This window comes from Oryx dammah, unplaced genomic scaffold, assembly GCF_014754425.2.
Source record: "Oryx dammah isolate SB20612 unplaced genomic scaffold, SCBI_Odam_1.1 HiC_scaffold_21, whole genome shotgun sequence".
NCBI lineage: Eukaryota > Metazoa > Chordata > Mammalia > Artiodactyla > Bovidae > Oryx > Oryx dammah.
In genome coordinates this window covers 28,849,370-28,863,158 of record NW_024070205.1, presented here as the reverse complement: position 1 = coordinate 28,863,158, position 13,789 = coordinate 28,849,370, and the positions used below count along the sequence as shown (strand labels likewise).

The 13,789-nt window shown below is 61.2% G+C and overlaps 3 protein-coding genes across 7 annotated transcripts in view; all 3 read right to left on the bottom strand.

The window, feature by feature from the left end:
- Positions 1 to 276: 276 nt before the first annotated feature.
- Positions 277 to 4,688, bottom strand: TMEM82 (transmembrane protein 82). Its single transcript, XM_040264011.1, has 6 exons — positions 4,115 to 4,688; positions 3,891 to 3,963; positions 3,523 to 3,697; positions 2,341 to 2,758; positions 1,015 to 1,202; positions 277 to 733 (listed from the first exon to the last, which is right to left on the bottom strand). Exons 1-6 carry the CDS (start codon positions 4,200 to 4,202, stop codon positions 641 to 643), a joined length of 1,035 nt encoding a protein of 344 aa, XP_040119945.1. The 5' UTR covers positions 4,203 to 4,688; the 3' UTR covers positions 277 to 640.
- A 351-nt stretch (positions 4,689 to 5,039) lies between these two features.
- Positions 5,040 to 10,756, bottom strand: SLC25A34 (solute carrier family 25 member 34). 2 transcript variants are annotated; one of them, XM_040264008.1, is made up of 6 exons: positions 9,158 to 10,756; positions 8,864 to 8,966; positions 8,202 to 8,293; positions 7,949 to 8,101; positions 7,409 to 7,543; positions 5,040 to 6,780 (listed from the first exon to the last, which is right to left on the bottom strand). In XM_040264008.1, the coding sequence occupies exons 1-6, from the start codon at positions 9,239 to 9,241 to the stop codon at positions 6,598 to 6,600; spliced, it is 750 nt and encodes a 249-aa protein (XP_040119942.1). In that variant the 5' UTR covers positions 9,242 to 10,756; the 3' UTR covers positions 5,040 to 6,597. The 2 variants fall into 2 exon arrangements, with proteins under 2 accessions (XP_040119942.1, XP_040119941.1); XM_040264007.1 differs by having other exon boundaries at positions 8,202 to 8,267; positions 8,864 to 10,756.
- A 65-nt stretch (positions 10,757 to 10,821) lies between these two features.
- PLEKHM2 (pleckstrin homology and RUN domain containing M2) overlaps positions 10,822 to 13,789 on the bottom strand; it is a 39,567-nt gene continuing 36,599 nt past the window's right edge. For all 4 annotated transcript variants that reach the window (XM_040263999.1, XM_040264000.1, XM_040264001.1 and 1 more), the window contains 4 exons: positions 13,130 to 13,289; positions 12,629 to 12,808; positions 12,424 to 12,540; positions 10,822 to 11,780 (listed from right to left, as the gene is read on the bottom strand). In XM_040263999.1, the coding sequence (XP_040119933.1) occupies positions 11,646 to 11,780; positions 12,424 to 12,540; positions 12,629 to 12,808; positions 13,130 to 13,289 (592 nt within the window). In that variant the 3' untranslated portion in view covers positions 10,822 to 11,645. The remainder of the gene's footprint in view (positions 11,781 to 12,423; positions 12,541 to 12,628; positions 12,809 to 13,129; positions 13,290 to 13,789) is intronic.

Sequence of the window (13,789 nt, the reverse complement as noted above, 5' to 3'; positions counted from 1 at the left end):
TGGGGGACCCAAGGGCACCAGCAGAGGCCCAAGCATCATAGCCCCTCCACTGGTTTCTCAACCTGGGATGGGACAGGACATGGGCATCCTCCACCCAAGACAGCCGGGGAGTCCTAGACCATGTGCCCATCCATGCCACTGCATCTGGATCACTCTTCAGCCACCTCCACACCAAATTCCTGAATCCCAGGGACCCAACTAGGCACACATCCCAGGAGCCTGCCCCAGTCAGAAGAGCTCTGTCGCCTTAGACAAGTCTCTTCACCTCTCAGTGTGTTCACGTTTCTAAGAAAAATCTGAGAAAGTCACCTTTATTGTTTGTGGAAAGGGCAGGGAGGTGGGGAACAGGGGAAGCCATCATGGGGACAAAAGTCCCCCCAATGCCCCTGGGAAGGCAGGTCTAGGGGACCTGTATCTGTTCCCCCGCCCTGAGAAAAAGGAAAAGGTTAACCCAGCGGCCTCCAGGTACTCCCACCCTCTGAGGGACCCAGCCCCAAATCCTCCCCGCCCTCCCGCAGATCCCCAGTGCTCCAGGTAGAGGGCATCCTTGCCATTCTGCCTCCAGGCAGCAGCCTGGGGTCAAGGCCTCCAGGGGAGCCTGAGGGGACCTGAGAGCCTCCCAAGTCCCTGCTGAGGTCACTCAAGAGGTAGCTGTCCCCTCCTCAGGCTGGGCAGGGGCTGAGGGCTGGGGCTGGCTTGGAGCTGACACCGAAGGCCTCTGGGGTGGAAAATCCTGAGGGGAGACAGGGAGGAAAGGATGGAAGTGCCACTCAATCCCCTCCATCCTGTGGGGGCACTCAGGCCTCCAATTTTCCAGGATGCTCCTCTCATTTGGGGCTCTGGGGCACAGGATGGGGTGGGCTATGGATGGGGTGGGGGTGCCCCTCAATTGCTCCATTCCTAGTGACGTGGGCTTCTGAGGGGTCAAAAGTTAACCCTGACTTGGTGAGGTTCCCGGGGCTGTCTGGAGCAGGGCTTCAGTGTCTGGGGGACCTTCAGGGTGGGGGTGCCCACCTGTATCTGGCAAAGATCAAGCAGGGTGCGGATGCCCACCAGGCACCAGAGCTCGCCCAGCAGGGAGATGAGGATACCCAGGAGGTCCAGCCAGCGGCCCACTGTCACCAGCAGCACGAAGAGACCGCACATGCGCACCAGCACCGTCTGGACATGGCTCTTCAGGCCAGGGCGCTGCCGCTGCTCCTCTGCAAACAGGGTCCCTATCACTGGCCACCTGCCTGATCCCTGCGGCCCCACCCTGAGGTCCGGCTGAGTTGGGGCCTGGACCTCCCAGCTCCCCCACCGCTTTCCTCCCCAGGAAGGTGAGAGCCTTTCCTTCCACAGGCAGCCCCCCTCCCTTCCTCTCTGCCCCATCTCCATTCTGCAACTGCAGGGCATTTCTTCCTCCTGGGCCTCACTGCCCACCCAGGGTCTCGCCCTGGAGTTGTCCTGACTCTTCTCTTTCCTGCATTCCCACGGCCGATCCATCAGTGAGCCCTGCAGGCTCTTTCTGCTTTCATCTCTCAAATCAGCTTTCTCACTGGGCCCCTGGCTTCTAGTCTGGATCCCACAACTCAGCGTGTACTCAGCAACCAGTAGCCTTCTAAATACACTAACAAGATGGAATCATTCCTCTGCTTATAATCCTCCCAGGACGTCCCCGTGCATCTGGAATAAACTCCAGACTCCTTACCTTACAAAGAGGTCCTGCCCCATCTGATCGGAGTCTACCATCCAACATCATCTCAGGCTCACTACCTCCAACCATCCCAGTTTTCTTGTGGTCCATCAAGCGTGGTAGGCTCATTCCCACATCAGGGCCTCTGCATCTCTGCCCTGTTTGCCTGACTGCCCTTCCTTGTCCTGTCTTTTCGGCCCCATCCCTACCCTGCAGCCAGGTGGCTCCTCCTCAGGCCCAGATCTGAACAGGTCACTCACCGCTGCTTAAAACCCTACAACAGCGTCTGAACAGACTGCCTCACCTGGCTGATGACAGCTCTCCATTGGGCCCCTGTGAACCCGGCCAGCCTCGTCCCCTCCCTGCTGTTTTCAGGCCTTGAGTCACCTCTGGGCTTTGGTACATGATTCCCTCGTTGTGATCTCTCCCAGGGGCTGCTGCTTATCCTTGAGGCCCAATTCAAGTACTGTTTCACTGGGCTCACCCAGCACCCTGTACCCTTCTCTGTTTACTGCATGGCTGTTGTTACCAGACTGGGTGCTCTGGGATGGCAGGGGCCAGATCTGAGTGTTGTCATCCTCCCCAGGGCCTAGCACAGCACTGGGCCCGGGTCAGACGGTAGGGTGTGAGTGTCGAATGAATCAGCTGCTGCCCGTGGCCCTTACCCTGCATGTAGATGACCAGCAGGGTGTAGCAGATGGTGAGAGGCGTCCAGAAGCGCACGGCCTCCGAGGTGGTCAGGAAGTCCCGGTTGATGAGGGCCACGGCGGCCAGGTTGCCCACTATAAAGGTCACGGCCAGGGTGCGGCCCAGCAGCCGGGGGAGGTGGTGCGCGCCTGCCAGCAGGCTCAGGCAGACCCCACAGTAACGCTGGCTGCTGTGCAGCTCGTAGAGCCGGCAGACGTGGTGGCGGAGGTGCTGGGCACCCGTGCTGAACAGCGCTGCCAGCCCCAGGCCCAGCATCAGGTTCAGCGTGCGGTGCGGGGCGCCCTCCTGCAGGAAGCTCAGGCCGCAGGTCAGCCCGCAGCCCAGTGAGTACTGGCACAGCAAGTACAGCTGTAGCTTCTCGGTGCCCCTGGAGCCCTGGGTGGGTGGCCCCCCGGACAATGATGGGGGCTTAGGCTGCTCATCACCCTGGTGGGACCCAGAGGGTGTCACAGTACAGATGCTCCACTCTGTAGGAGGCTGGAGCCTGAACGAACCTCAGGGATCGTTCCCAAAGAGGAAATATTGCCTTCAGGTCAAGCCCACTGGGATCGTCTCTTTTGTCTTTTTAAATTTATTTTTTGGCCAGGTCATGCAGGCATGTGTGATTTTTAGTTCCCTGGCCAAGGATCGAACCCACCACACCCCCTACATTAAAAACACAGAGTCTTAGCCACTGGACTGCCAGGGAAGTTTCGTCACTGTATCATTTCTTTCAGCTTAATTTCAGTCATGGTTATTACTTGGGACTGGTCTGCTGGCCGAAGAGTGGCGGCTCAGAGCCGTGAAGAACTGGGTTCAAAGCCTGACTCTACTTCTTGCTGGTTGTTGACCGTGGATAAGCCCCTCTGCCTCTCTGAGCCTTAGTTTCCCACGTGCGAAACTGGGATCCGAGCGAACTTTTACCCACTGTGGTCACAAGGATGAGATGATTCGCTCAGAGGATCTAGCACAGTGCCTGGCTGCTGGGAAGCTCCAGACAGCCTCGAGCTGCTGTGTTATCTTCTTGGCCTGGGGCTGTGTCCACTCTGAGTGGAGACTGGGCTTTGGCAATCACAGTTTTGCCCAGTTTTTTTATTCCGGGGTGAAAACTAGGGCCCAGGGCCAGGCCGTCCTCACCCACCACCTCCCTGTGGTCTCACCTTGTCCAGGGAAAGCAGCATGGAGACAGCCCGGAGGGAGAACTCGAGCACTACGAGGGCAGCCACCCGGACCCCCACAACGGTCAGAATCAGGGCCAGCCCTGCCAGATACACGGTCTCCAGCGACGCCCACCGGGCCTGCAGCCTCTGCTTTTCAAGACGAAGCTCCGGGTGGCTATGGAGACAGACAGGGGTGGGCAGAGGAGACAGACAGAGGGTGCAGAACCACCAGCCTGGTCCCTGGAGGGGGTCCCGGTGCTCCCAGCCACTCCCTGGGGTGAGGGAGGGGCGGCCTCTTCCTCCCGGCCCTCCTCTCAGAGGCCTCTTCTCACTGTGGGTTTCAGGGCGCAGGGGAGGTGGGCACTCACTTGGCACAGCCCACGAAGAAGTAGACCTTCAGGAGGTTGTTCAGGATGGAGACTGCGCAGGCCCCGACGAGGCCTGACGGGGGCAGTAGGGAGGGTGGGCGGTGTGGTAGGGTTAGAGGAGCCGGCAGGCAGGGCGGCGGGATCCTCCACGTGGGTGGGATCGCCGGGAGCTGAGCAGGTGTCCGGCAGGGGGCGGGGCTGAGGGGCAAGGGGGAGGTGCTCACCTTGCAGGAGGGCGTCGAGGAGGCCGGAGCCCCAGTCGAGGGAGGGGAGGCTGGGGAGCCAGGAGGTGGGAGACAGTAGGGAGAACATGGCCGCGGGGATCCAGCCCGGCCTCCGGCCAGGTCTGCACCGGAGAGACCGCAACGTCACCGCCACCGGGCAAAGGTGATGGAGGCGAGGGGAGGAGCCGGGAGGGGTCAAAAGCCCAGGGGAGGGGAAGGGATGAGAGCCAGGGCCTTAAACTTTCGGGGCTGTGAGTTAAGACCGCTGCCCAGGCGCTTGCCATTTGGGCAGCATGGGGTGGAGGGCATCCCTAGGTGAGCTGGTCTCGGTCCTGCTCGAGTCTGGCGCCCACTTTTCTCACCCTCCTCTGGGCCTTGCACCACAGCGCCTTCCTGAAGCCCCAAGCCTCATCTGTCCTTCCTCAGCCTCTGTTATGGGTTCTCCCTCTCGGCCTGAAGTGTGGGGTTCCCCGCTCCGCCCAAGGTCTGGAAGGGGGCTTCCACCCCCCACAGCCTGAGGTCTGGAAGGGGACGGGGTCCATCCCCCACAGCCTAAGGCTTCGCTTTCTCAGCCCAAGGCCTGGAAGGGGTGTCTCCCCTCCCACTGCCGGGGGCAGAGTAGGGTGGGGGGGCTGGGGGTGGCGGTGGGGGTAGGGTGGGGATGGAGTGGGGTAGTGTGGGGGGGTGGCGGTGGGGGTGGGGTGGGGCAGCGTCAGAACCCAGCTCCAGGCCCTCGCCCCCTGCACCGCAGGGCCGCCCGCCGTGACGATCTTCCTCGTGCCCACTAGGCGGCAGGCAAGCCTCGCTTGGCCTGAGGGGTGGGGCCGCCCCAGTTCTTTTGGGTCCTCCTTTCCCAGACAGAAGAGCCAGCCACGGGTTGGGGTTCTGGAGTCCAGAGACTGAGGCTGCCAGCAGTGCGGAGCCGTTGAAGTAGACAAAATAGAAAACTTTATTGGTTTGGAGTGTGCAGTAGGGCTGCGCCTGGGGAGCAGCTCTTTGCAGACATGGGGTGTGGCAGGGAAGGCAGTTCAGGCCACTTGACCTCAGCCAGTCCTGCCTCTTCAGGCACTCAGCGCCCACTTCTGTAGCACAAAGGTCAGTGCCTTAGGGACACGCCCATGGGGGGAGTGTGGCTGCAGCTTGGACAAAGGAGAGGGTCTGGGATGAGGATACCCAGCTCTACTAGCTTGGGAAAGTAGCTTCCTTTCCTGGGACCTCAGTCTGCTCATCTGAATAATGGACACATCAAGAGCTACCTTTCAGAATTGTCATGAGAATCTGTGCAAATGCCCACAGTGCTGGGCGTCTAGGAGACCCTCAGTAAAAGCCCGTAGTTGAGGGGCTGTGTTGTGTCCCCTCCTCCACCCCAGATTCATGTAGGGAAGTTCTAACCGCAGAAGGTGACTGTATTTGGAGATGGGGTCTTTAAGGAAGTAATTAAGGAGCATGAGGTCATTAGCGTGAGGCCTAATCCAATATAACTGGTGTTCTTTTAAGAGGGGATTAGGACCCAGACACAAAGAGGGAAGACCAGGTGGGGACCCTGGGAGAAGACAGGTGTCTACATGCCAAGAAGGGAGGCCTCAGAGGAGACCAAACCCAGACAGGTAGTCTCCAGAACTGTGAGAAAAGAACAGTCTGTTGTTTAAGCTGCCTAGTCTGAGGAGCTCTGTAATGGTGGCCTTGGCAGACTAACACAGACGATGGCCCCAGTGCCTCACGGTGCTCCCCAGGACCTCCCCATGTGTGCAGTGATCCTCAGGGCCACTCCGGCCCCCATAGTCCTGGCTCTCACCAAGGGCACATAGGTCGGGGGTGGGCAGAGGTGAGTTCCAGTTCCAGCTCTGACCCTTCAAAGCTACGTGGCTTTGGTCAAAGCACTTCACCTTTCTGAGCCTCCACTTCCTCATCAGCAACAGAGTTTTACTACCTCCCAGGACTTCCCTGGTGGCTTAGATGGTAAAGTGTCTGTCTACAGTGCAGGAGACCCGGGTTCTAGCCCTGGATTGGGAAAATCCCCTGGAGAAGGAAATGGCAATTCACTCCAGTACTATTGCCTGGAAAATCCCATGGACAGAGGAACCTGGTAAGCTACAGTCTATAGGGTCGCAAAGAGTCAGACACTACTGAGCAACTTCACTTTCACTTTCACTGTGTAAGCAAGTTGATATTGTATGTGACCCAGCTCACAGCGCTGTTCACACCTTGGAGTGGTTATTGTGACGAGTAAGGCTCTGGGATAAGGTAACCTGGGACAGAGAAGGATGAACACTTTCTGGAGAATGGAGTGGGTGGTGATTCCAGGTGGGTCCGCTGGCCCTATGTGGGCCCAGGGGCTGGGTTGACCACAGCTGTCTGACCACACTCTCCCTGGACCTAGGGCAGGGCCTGGGCCTGGGCTGGCTATGGAACAGCCATTCCCAGCTGCAGCGGGCCATCACGTCCTGCTAAGTGGCCGGCTGTGTTGGGGTGAAGGACACCACCTAGCTGCCGTGGTGCTGGCCCCGCCGGGCCAGTTTCCGGAGTTCATCCCAGAAGAGCATGCTTAGGATGGTGTGGGGGCCCAGGCGCAGGTAGACGGGGCCCAGACCCTTGTAGAGCGCCAGGGGGCCCTCCTGCCGCCAGATCTTCACCAGGCAATCGGCGAGGCCGCCATATAGCTTGCCCTGGGGACAGACACAGGGCAGACATCACTGCAGGCATTGTGGGGCCCTGGCTGGCACAATGGCGTGTATCTGTGTGAGGCCTTTGTGGTACTTCAGAAAAGGCACTGCCCCCAAGCTCAGCGAATCACATAAAGGTGTCCCTTTGGGCTGTGAAAGTTCAAAAGGAGCTGCTTCCTCCAGGTAGCCCCCGCCCCAGGACAGGCGTGGCTAGCGGCATGCAGGTGGATTTCATCCCTAACGCAGGCTGTGGAGGGCACCTTTGTGCTGGGCACATCCTATACCAGTGTATATGAGGACTTGTGTCAGTGAGGCTGTGGGGTCAGGCCTGGATTCCAGTTCAGGTTCCTCTACTTACGAGCTATGTGACCTTAGGCAAGTCACTTGATCTCTCTGAGCCCCAGTCTCCTCATCAGGAAAATGAAGGTGGTTGTGAGGAGAGAATTAAAATGTGGACGTGAAAATGCTTAGCATATGCTTGGGACATGGGTGTTCAGCAAACAAGCCGAATTAACGTGTGTGCATGTAGGTCACATGTCCGCATGTCCCTAGCCCTGGGTGTGTGTTTGGATGTGTGTGTTGGGGGGGTGCTCGCCAGCACCCAGCCCTCCCCGCTCTATCCCCTGCTTACCCTGCCTGCCCCGTCCACTGGCTGATTATATAGCCGCGTGCTGACCACGTCGAAGGGGGTCATGACAGCAACCACAGCTACACTGCTGATCATGCCCCCGGCCAGGGCCACCAGCCAGCTGTCCTCCGGGAGCCACTGTGGGGACATACAGGTTGCTGACCCCCGTAGCTGCCCTCCACCCACCCACGTGGTATCACCTCACCATCTCAGCACCTGGGGGCTGGAAGACCTGGGGAATGTGGGGCAGAGGAGGCCCCTCCAGCACTCCCTCCCTACCCCATCCCCCCTGAGCTTCAGGGTCTACTGCCGACTCCTCACTCTTGCTGGACCCAAAAGCCAGGGTCATGGCCTGAGGGCAGAGCCAGGGCCCTCAGCTTTATTAAGGTGCCCCGTCTGTCACCATGCCCTCGGCTTCCCTGTGTAGGGTCCAGGTGGAGACGTGTGGGTATGATGCGGATCTGGACAGACAGAAAGAAAGAAGGCAGGAGCCCCCCCTACTCCTGTGTGTGAAGGTGGGCACAGGTGTCCCTAGAGCCTCACCTGTCGCTCCTGCACCCAGGCCTTGGCAGAGGCAAAGGTGGCCAGCTGAGCGGCCGAGCCAACCATGACCCGGGGCACGGCCCCACCCACGCCCCGCCACAGCCCTGCCAGGCCCTGCTGCCGCCAGATGGTCTCCAAGGCGCCCAAGAGGCTCTGTGGGGAGAGGGTATGGGGTCACTGGGCAGCCCGTACCTGTCCAGGAGCCCGTCCAACCTGCCCAGCTCAGGGAGCTCTCAGGAGAGACGGTCCCTACCTGGTGATGGTGTTGGTGCCCCACGGCCATTGCGGCCACCGTCTGGGCCTGCAGCTGCGTTTTGACCTGTGCGTGCAGAGGTGACACAGGGCCTGGGGATGGAAACTTGGGAGAGCCTGGAGGAGCTGTGTGTGTCGAGGGCACACCTCGCTGGGCCCTGACACCCAGACCTCCCTGAGCCCGCACCTGCCGCCTCCCAATATGTGGAATAGGGCTGAGGGTGAGGCTCTAGAGGCAGCCTGCGTTTGCATCAGGTGTGACCTGGGACAAGCTCCTTCACCTTCTCGTGACCTTTCTGCTCACCTTTAGAAAGCTGTTCTGAGAACCAAGAGCAATGACAGCATCCAGGCTCGGACAGGGGGCCCTCACTAGAGGGAGGCTTTATTCTTGCACAGGAAGACAAGGGACCTCCTGCCACCCTCCACCCCCTCCCCTGGCTCAGGACTGGTGGGGTGCGGCCCAAGGGGAGTGAGGATCAGGGCCAAGCCCTGGTGCCCTGGACCAAGGGGCAGATTCCAGGCAGCCTGGGCGGGGATGTTCTGGGGAGCTGCCCCACCCAGCCTGCCCCACCCCACCTGCTCCTTAGAGGCCAGCCCAGGAGGCTGCCGCTCCCATGCAAGCTGGGTCACAGGGTAGGGGGTGGATGGAGACAATGCACTCACCAGGTAAGCAGGGCTCCCCACGAAGGCTCCCAATGCCCCCGCCACAGCTCCCGCAACCACGGTGCCTCCTGGCTGCTGGCTGAGGCCAGCCTGGCATGCCAGGCTGTAGCAGTAGAAGCGGACACCGTTCATGAGGCCCTGGTAGAGGAGGCCAGCAGCCAGCCCCTTCTGCAGCCCGCACAGCCCATCTGCACGAGCCACCGCGACGACGGAGGCCACAAAGCCCCGGTAGAGCCGAGGGTAGGTGCCCCGTGCCTGGAGTTCCCCCTGAAGCTGCAGCCGCGTCTTCACTACCTCCAGGGGGTTGGTGAAGACACAGGCCAGGCAACAGGCTGAAGCACCCAGCACCAGGTCCACAGCTGGGGGCACTGTCTCCATGGTCTCAGGGCCAGGGGCCGGGGGTGGGGTGGGCACAGGCCCTGGAGTGGCGGTGCTTAGGCTGTTTTCACCCTGTCAAGGCCACAGGGCTGGGGATCGAGGGAGCCCGGGGCCATGTCTTGGAGGGCAGAGGTCTGGGTCAGAGAAGCTGCTGGCTGCCAGGCAGCTCCTGGTCTATCTCGGGAGTCCACCTGCTCTGCTCCTTCCTTGGAGCCCAGGACACGCCTCTGCCGGCTCCAAACCAATCCCAGCTGCCTCCATCCCCCACACCTCCCTGCAGGGGAGGGCCTGGACCCTGGGATCTGGGGGAAAGGTCACCTGGGCCCCAAGGGAGACTGGGGCGGGGTTGGGGCGGGGGAGCAGAGTGCTGATCAACCAGGAAGCCTCTTCCTGCTCCTCTGGCCCTCCAGCCTTCTCTCTGGCCCTGGGGCAAAGGGCTGGTGCCTGCTTCTGGCTTGGCCAGTGCTGTAGCTCCAGGCCCTGGGCAAGAGGCAGCTGCTTGGGACCTTCTCTCCACATCTCAGCAACTGCTCCTCCCACCCCTACCACCGTGTGATGTCCCCTTTCCCGGCCTGGTCTTTTGGTCTGGCTCCCGTGCCGTGGTTCCACTGCCAAGTGACAGCAGAGGGCTCCAGAGGCCTGTGAAACTGGTCTGAAATCCCAGGATCCACTGTTACATGTGACCCAAGCAAGTACTTCCTTTCTTTGAGCTTCAGTCTCTCCATTTTTAAGGTCGGGGTATGGACACCCACTGTTCCTTTGAGAATTATAGATGTGTAAAGAACTCCTAGCACAGTACTTCACCCAATCACCCTGGGTGGGTAGGAGATGGAAACCTAAGAGCCGCTGTGTCTCACCAAGTGACTTTGTGGCTTTGGTTGCTCGCCTGGCAAGGACTTGCTCTCCTAGTCCCGCCCCTCTTCCTGGCGGTTCTCTGGAGCGGAGGCCCAAGCATGGAAGTGGCCCTTGGTGTCTGGTGAGATGGAACCTCCCGTCCCTGGGCACTACTGTCAGCTGCCAGGCTGCTCAGGTGGGAGCCGGCACCACCCTGTCCGTCTCAACCTCTGCCCCAGGGGGCCTCTCTCCTGCTGGGGCCACCCCCTCACTAAGCTCCAGTCAATACCAGGGGCAGGGCCACCCTGCCCAGAACTCCACCTTCATGGCCTCACACCTGCCTCTTCCACGTGTCCACCCTTTTCCTCCTGAAGCCCTGGAGGCCACAGTGCTGAGGGGCTTAAGGGCTGAGGAGCTCCTCCCAGACTGGGCAGGCTGGGCACCCGCTGGCCAGCCCCAAGGTGGTAGCCAACAAGAGGTCTTGGGGACCGCTTGGATTCTCCTGGGTTTAGCCCGAGTGGCAGGTGCTCAGGCCCCACAGCTGGGGAGGAGGGGAGAAGGAGTGCCCTGCCCTGGGAGTGCAGACAAGTCCTGGGACTGGCGCTGGTGGCTGCCCCTCCCACCCAGCCTCTGTAGGAAACAGGAGGGAGGGCAAAGGTGAGGCCCAGAAGCTTAAGGGGGAGCTTAAGAGGAGGAGTCGGAGATTCCTCACCTCCACCCTGGTCAAAAAGGGCCAGTGACAAGTCTTGGCAATATAACATGTCTATTTTATTTTAAAAAACAAAACCTAGGCCACCTGACCCTCTTCCCCAGAGGGCCCCTCTTGGGAAGGACCTGGCTCCAGCCAAGCAGCTGTCACAGGCTGGTGGGCTTTGCTCCTCTCCAGGCCCTCCTCCTCACCCCGCCATGCTCCCGGCAGGACACAGCCTGATTCTCGGATCCCACAGGCACTGCCAGGTTGGAAGGAGTCAGGGAGGGGGGCCATGGACATGCAGAGCCTCCTGGAAGCCAGGGAGGGCCAGCCTGGCCCCCCGCACCCCCGTTGCCCCCGGATTCTGGAAGGCAGGCAGCAGTGTGCTTGGGAATGGAGTTAGTGAGGAGGAGACATGCATAGACCTCGGTGTTCCGGCTTCCCTCCCAGCCGGGTCAATGTTCAAACATGAACAGGGATGGCCGGGCACTCAGAGCCCCCAGGGCGGCCTAAGCCTCTGCCCGGGCCCCTGACCCAGGGGAGGAAGAGGCTCCTGCCCTCCCAGTCCTTCCACTCCCCCTCGTGGACTGAGGCAGCAGCCCCGGAGAGGAGGCCATGCGTCTGCAGAGCCCATAGGGCTCGGACCCTCTGCCCCAGCACTTCCCAGTTGCTCCTTGCCAGGCAGGAAGCCCAGGGTGTGGTGCACCCACTCTGGGTCCCTGGGAGGGAGACCAGGTCTCAAGCCCCACTCGGTGGTTCGGCTGCCCGGGAACACGGGTAGGGGCCTGGCCCCAAGCAGCTCACTAACAACGGCAATGACTGTGTGCTGCCCACATGCCCCACTCTCCTGCCCTGCCTGGGACACCAGCCAGCTCAGCCTCAGCACCAGGGGTCCCTGGAGGCTCTGCCCCGGCACAGGCTGTCGCTCCGCTGCCAGGCACTGTGGATGAGGCTCAGGGCATCCTCGAACTTCTTCTTGGAGGCTTCCTGGATGGCCTTGTGGGGGAGGTCCACCTGTGTGGGGCGTGGCAGGAATCTGAGGGCTGTGCCAAGAGCTCTCAGGGAGCTGAGGGGTCCCTCCGCACCAGGTGTAACCCTGCCCTGGAACTATGTCCATGCTGCTGAGAAACGAGGGCTCCAGCCCACCAGGCGATGCTCCCTGAGCTTCCTCCCTCCAGGGGTGCACTGGTTATTGGGGTTGGGGGCTGGGGGTGGCACCAGGAGGCAGGCTCTGTGCCTGGGAGTCTCCCTGTGGAAGTGCGCTCTGCCCAAGGTGGGCCCAAAGCTTCTGAGGGGCAGCATAGCACATGCTCATACCAGGATCTGTCCCGGAGTTTGATGAGGCCCCCTCAGCCTGGCTCTGAGCTCTATGCCCCCACCATCTGAGCGCAGCTCTAGCCCCACTATAAGCCCTTAAATCCTGCTTTTTGATGGGGACTGAGAAGGTCAAGAATGGTGTTTCCTGGGCTCGATGCTCAGCTTTAGCCTCAGCTTCCCAGGGAGTTAGCATCCTGTCCCTTTGGTCCTACAGATGTCTGTCCTGGAGCTCCTAGTTCAGTGCTTCCCTGGGCCCCTGACGCCTGCCTTGGTCTGTGCCGTGCAGGGCTCCTTTCCCCAGGGAAGGACTCCCTTCTGCAGGGCTCTGGCAGCTGGGTACCTGGTAGATGGTTTTCCACCCTGAGTTCAGTGCAGATAGGAATCGGTCCAGTTCAGGTGTGCAGCTCAGGTAGACAACCCAGGGTGGGAGGGGCTGTGCGCTGTCCTGGGAGAACTCCTGGGCAGAGCAGGGGCCCCAGGTGAGCAGACCCAGCACTCCTGCGGCAGGGCCTGCCTCCATTGCCTGCCCCCCTCACCCGGCTCACCAAGAGGCAGTACTCCTTGCCCGGTTCAGTGGACACAGAACTGATGTCGGCCAGCTTGGCAGTACCCAGGGAGCGGAAGAAGCTGGTCTGGCAATCCTCGTGGCACGTGAAGAGGCGGTCATCGGTGATTACCAGGCAGCAAGGGATGCAAGGGCTGGGAGCTAACCCCTGGGGGATGACCTGGGGGGCATGGGTGGGGGAAGGGAGGGGCAAGCTGGAGCTCTCCAGGGCTGGTCTGCACCAGGACACCCTGCTTCAGGGGCCAGCCAGCCCCTCTGCATAGCCCTCCAGAGGTCAAGCAGACTCCGCCCACCTCAGGAGTACAGGGGCTGGCCCAGTGATGGTGGAAGCGTCAGGCCACGGGTGGCCCTAAGCTCCAGGGTGGACTCTTGGGCTGGTTCTTGGAGGTCCTGATTGGTCCTCGGGGGCTGCTCTGTGCTGCGTCTGGGTGTAGGGAGGGGGCCTGGGGGCCCAGGCTGGGGGAGGGGAGCAGGCACTCACCCCCTTGGACACGGCTTGGCACAGGTGCTGCATCCAGTCGGCCATCTCAGCCTCGCTGTCAGCGCTCAGCTCCAGGCAGGGCCGGTCGGCGAGGACGACCTGGAAGGCGTGGGGCCGGTCCGTGGTGTTGGATCTCCGACAGCCACCGCACTGCTCCCCCCTGGGCCAGAGGAGGAGGGTGAGACGGGTCGAGGAGGCAGGGGTGGCACAGGGGAGCTCCTGGGGCTGCCCCAGAGTCTGGGGGGCTGGAGGACACCAGAGGGTGGTACAGACCCCACAGCTGGGCAGCCCCACCCCCACCTCTTTTCTGTGTAACACCTTTAATCTCCAGGATTACCAAAGTCCTTCTGCATACTGAGCAGGGCCAGGTGAGGGGTGGAGAATCGGCTCTCAGCCCTGCCCTCTCAGGATCAGTGTGCTTTGCCCACCTCCGTGGGCCTGGCGCTCCTTCCAGGAGTATGTGTGTTCAACTCCCCCTTAGGTCAGGCGCTTCCCAGGGGAAGGACTGACTCCCCATTAGACTGGATCCTTTCCAGGCAGGGAGCTCCTTTTGCTTCCCCCAGGTTCCCCCAGAGCTCAGCAGACCCCAGGGCACTGAGTGGGGGTGGGGCTGAGTCAAGCCCCAGGCCCAGCTAGACCCTGACCTTCGGCAGCAACACA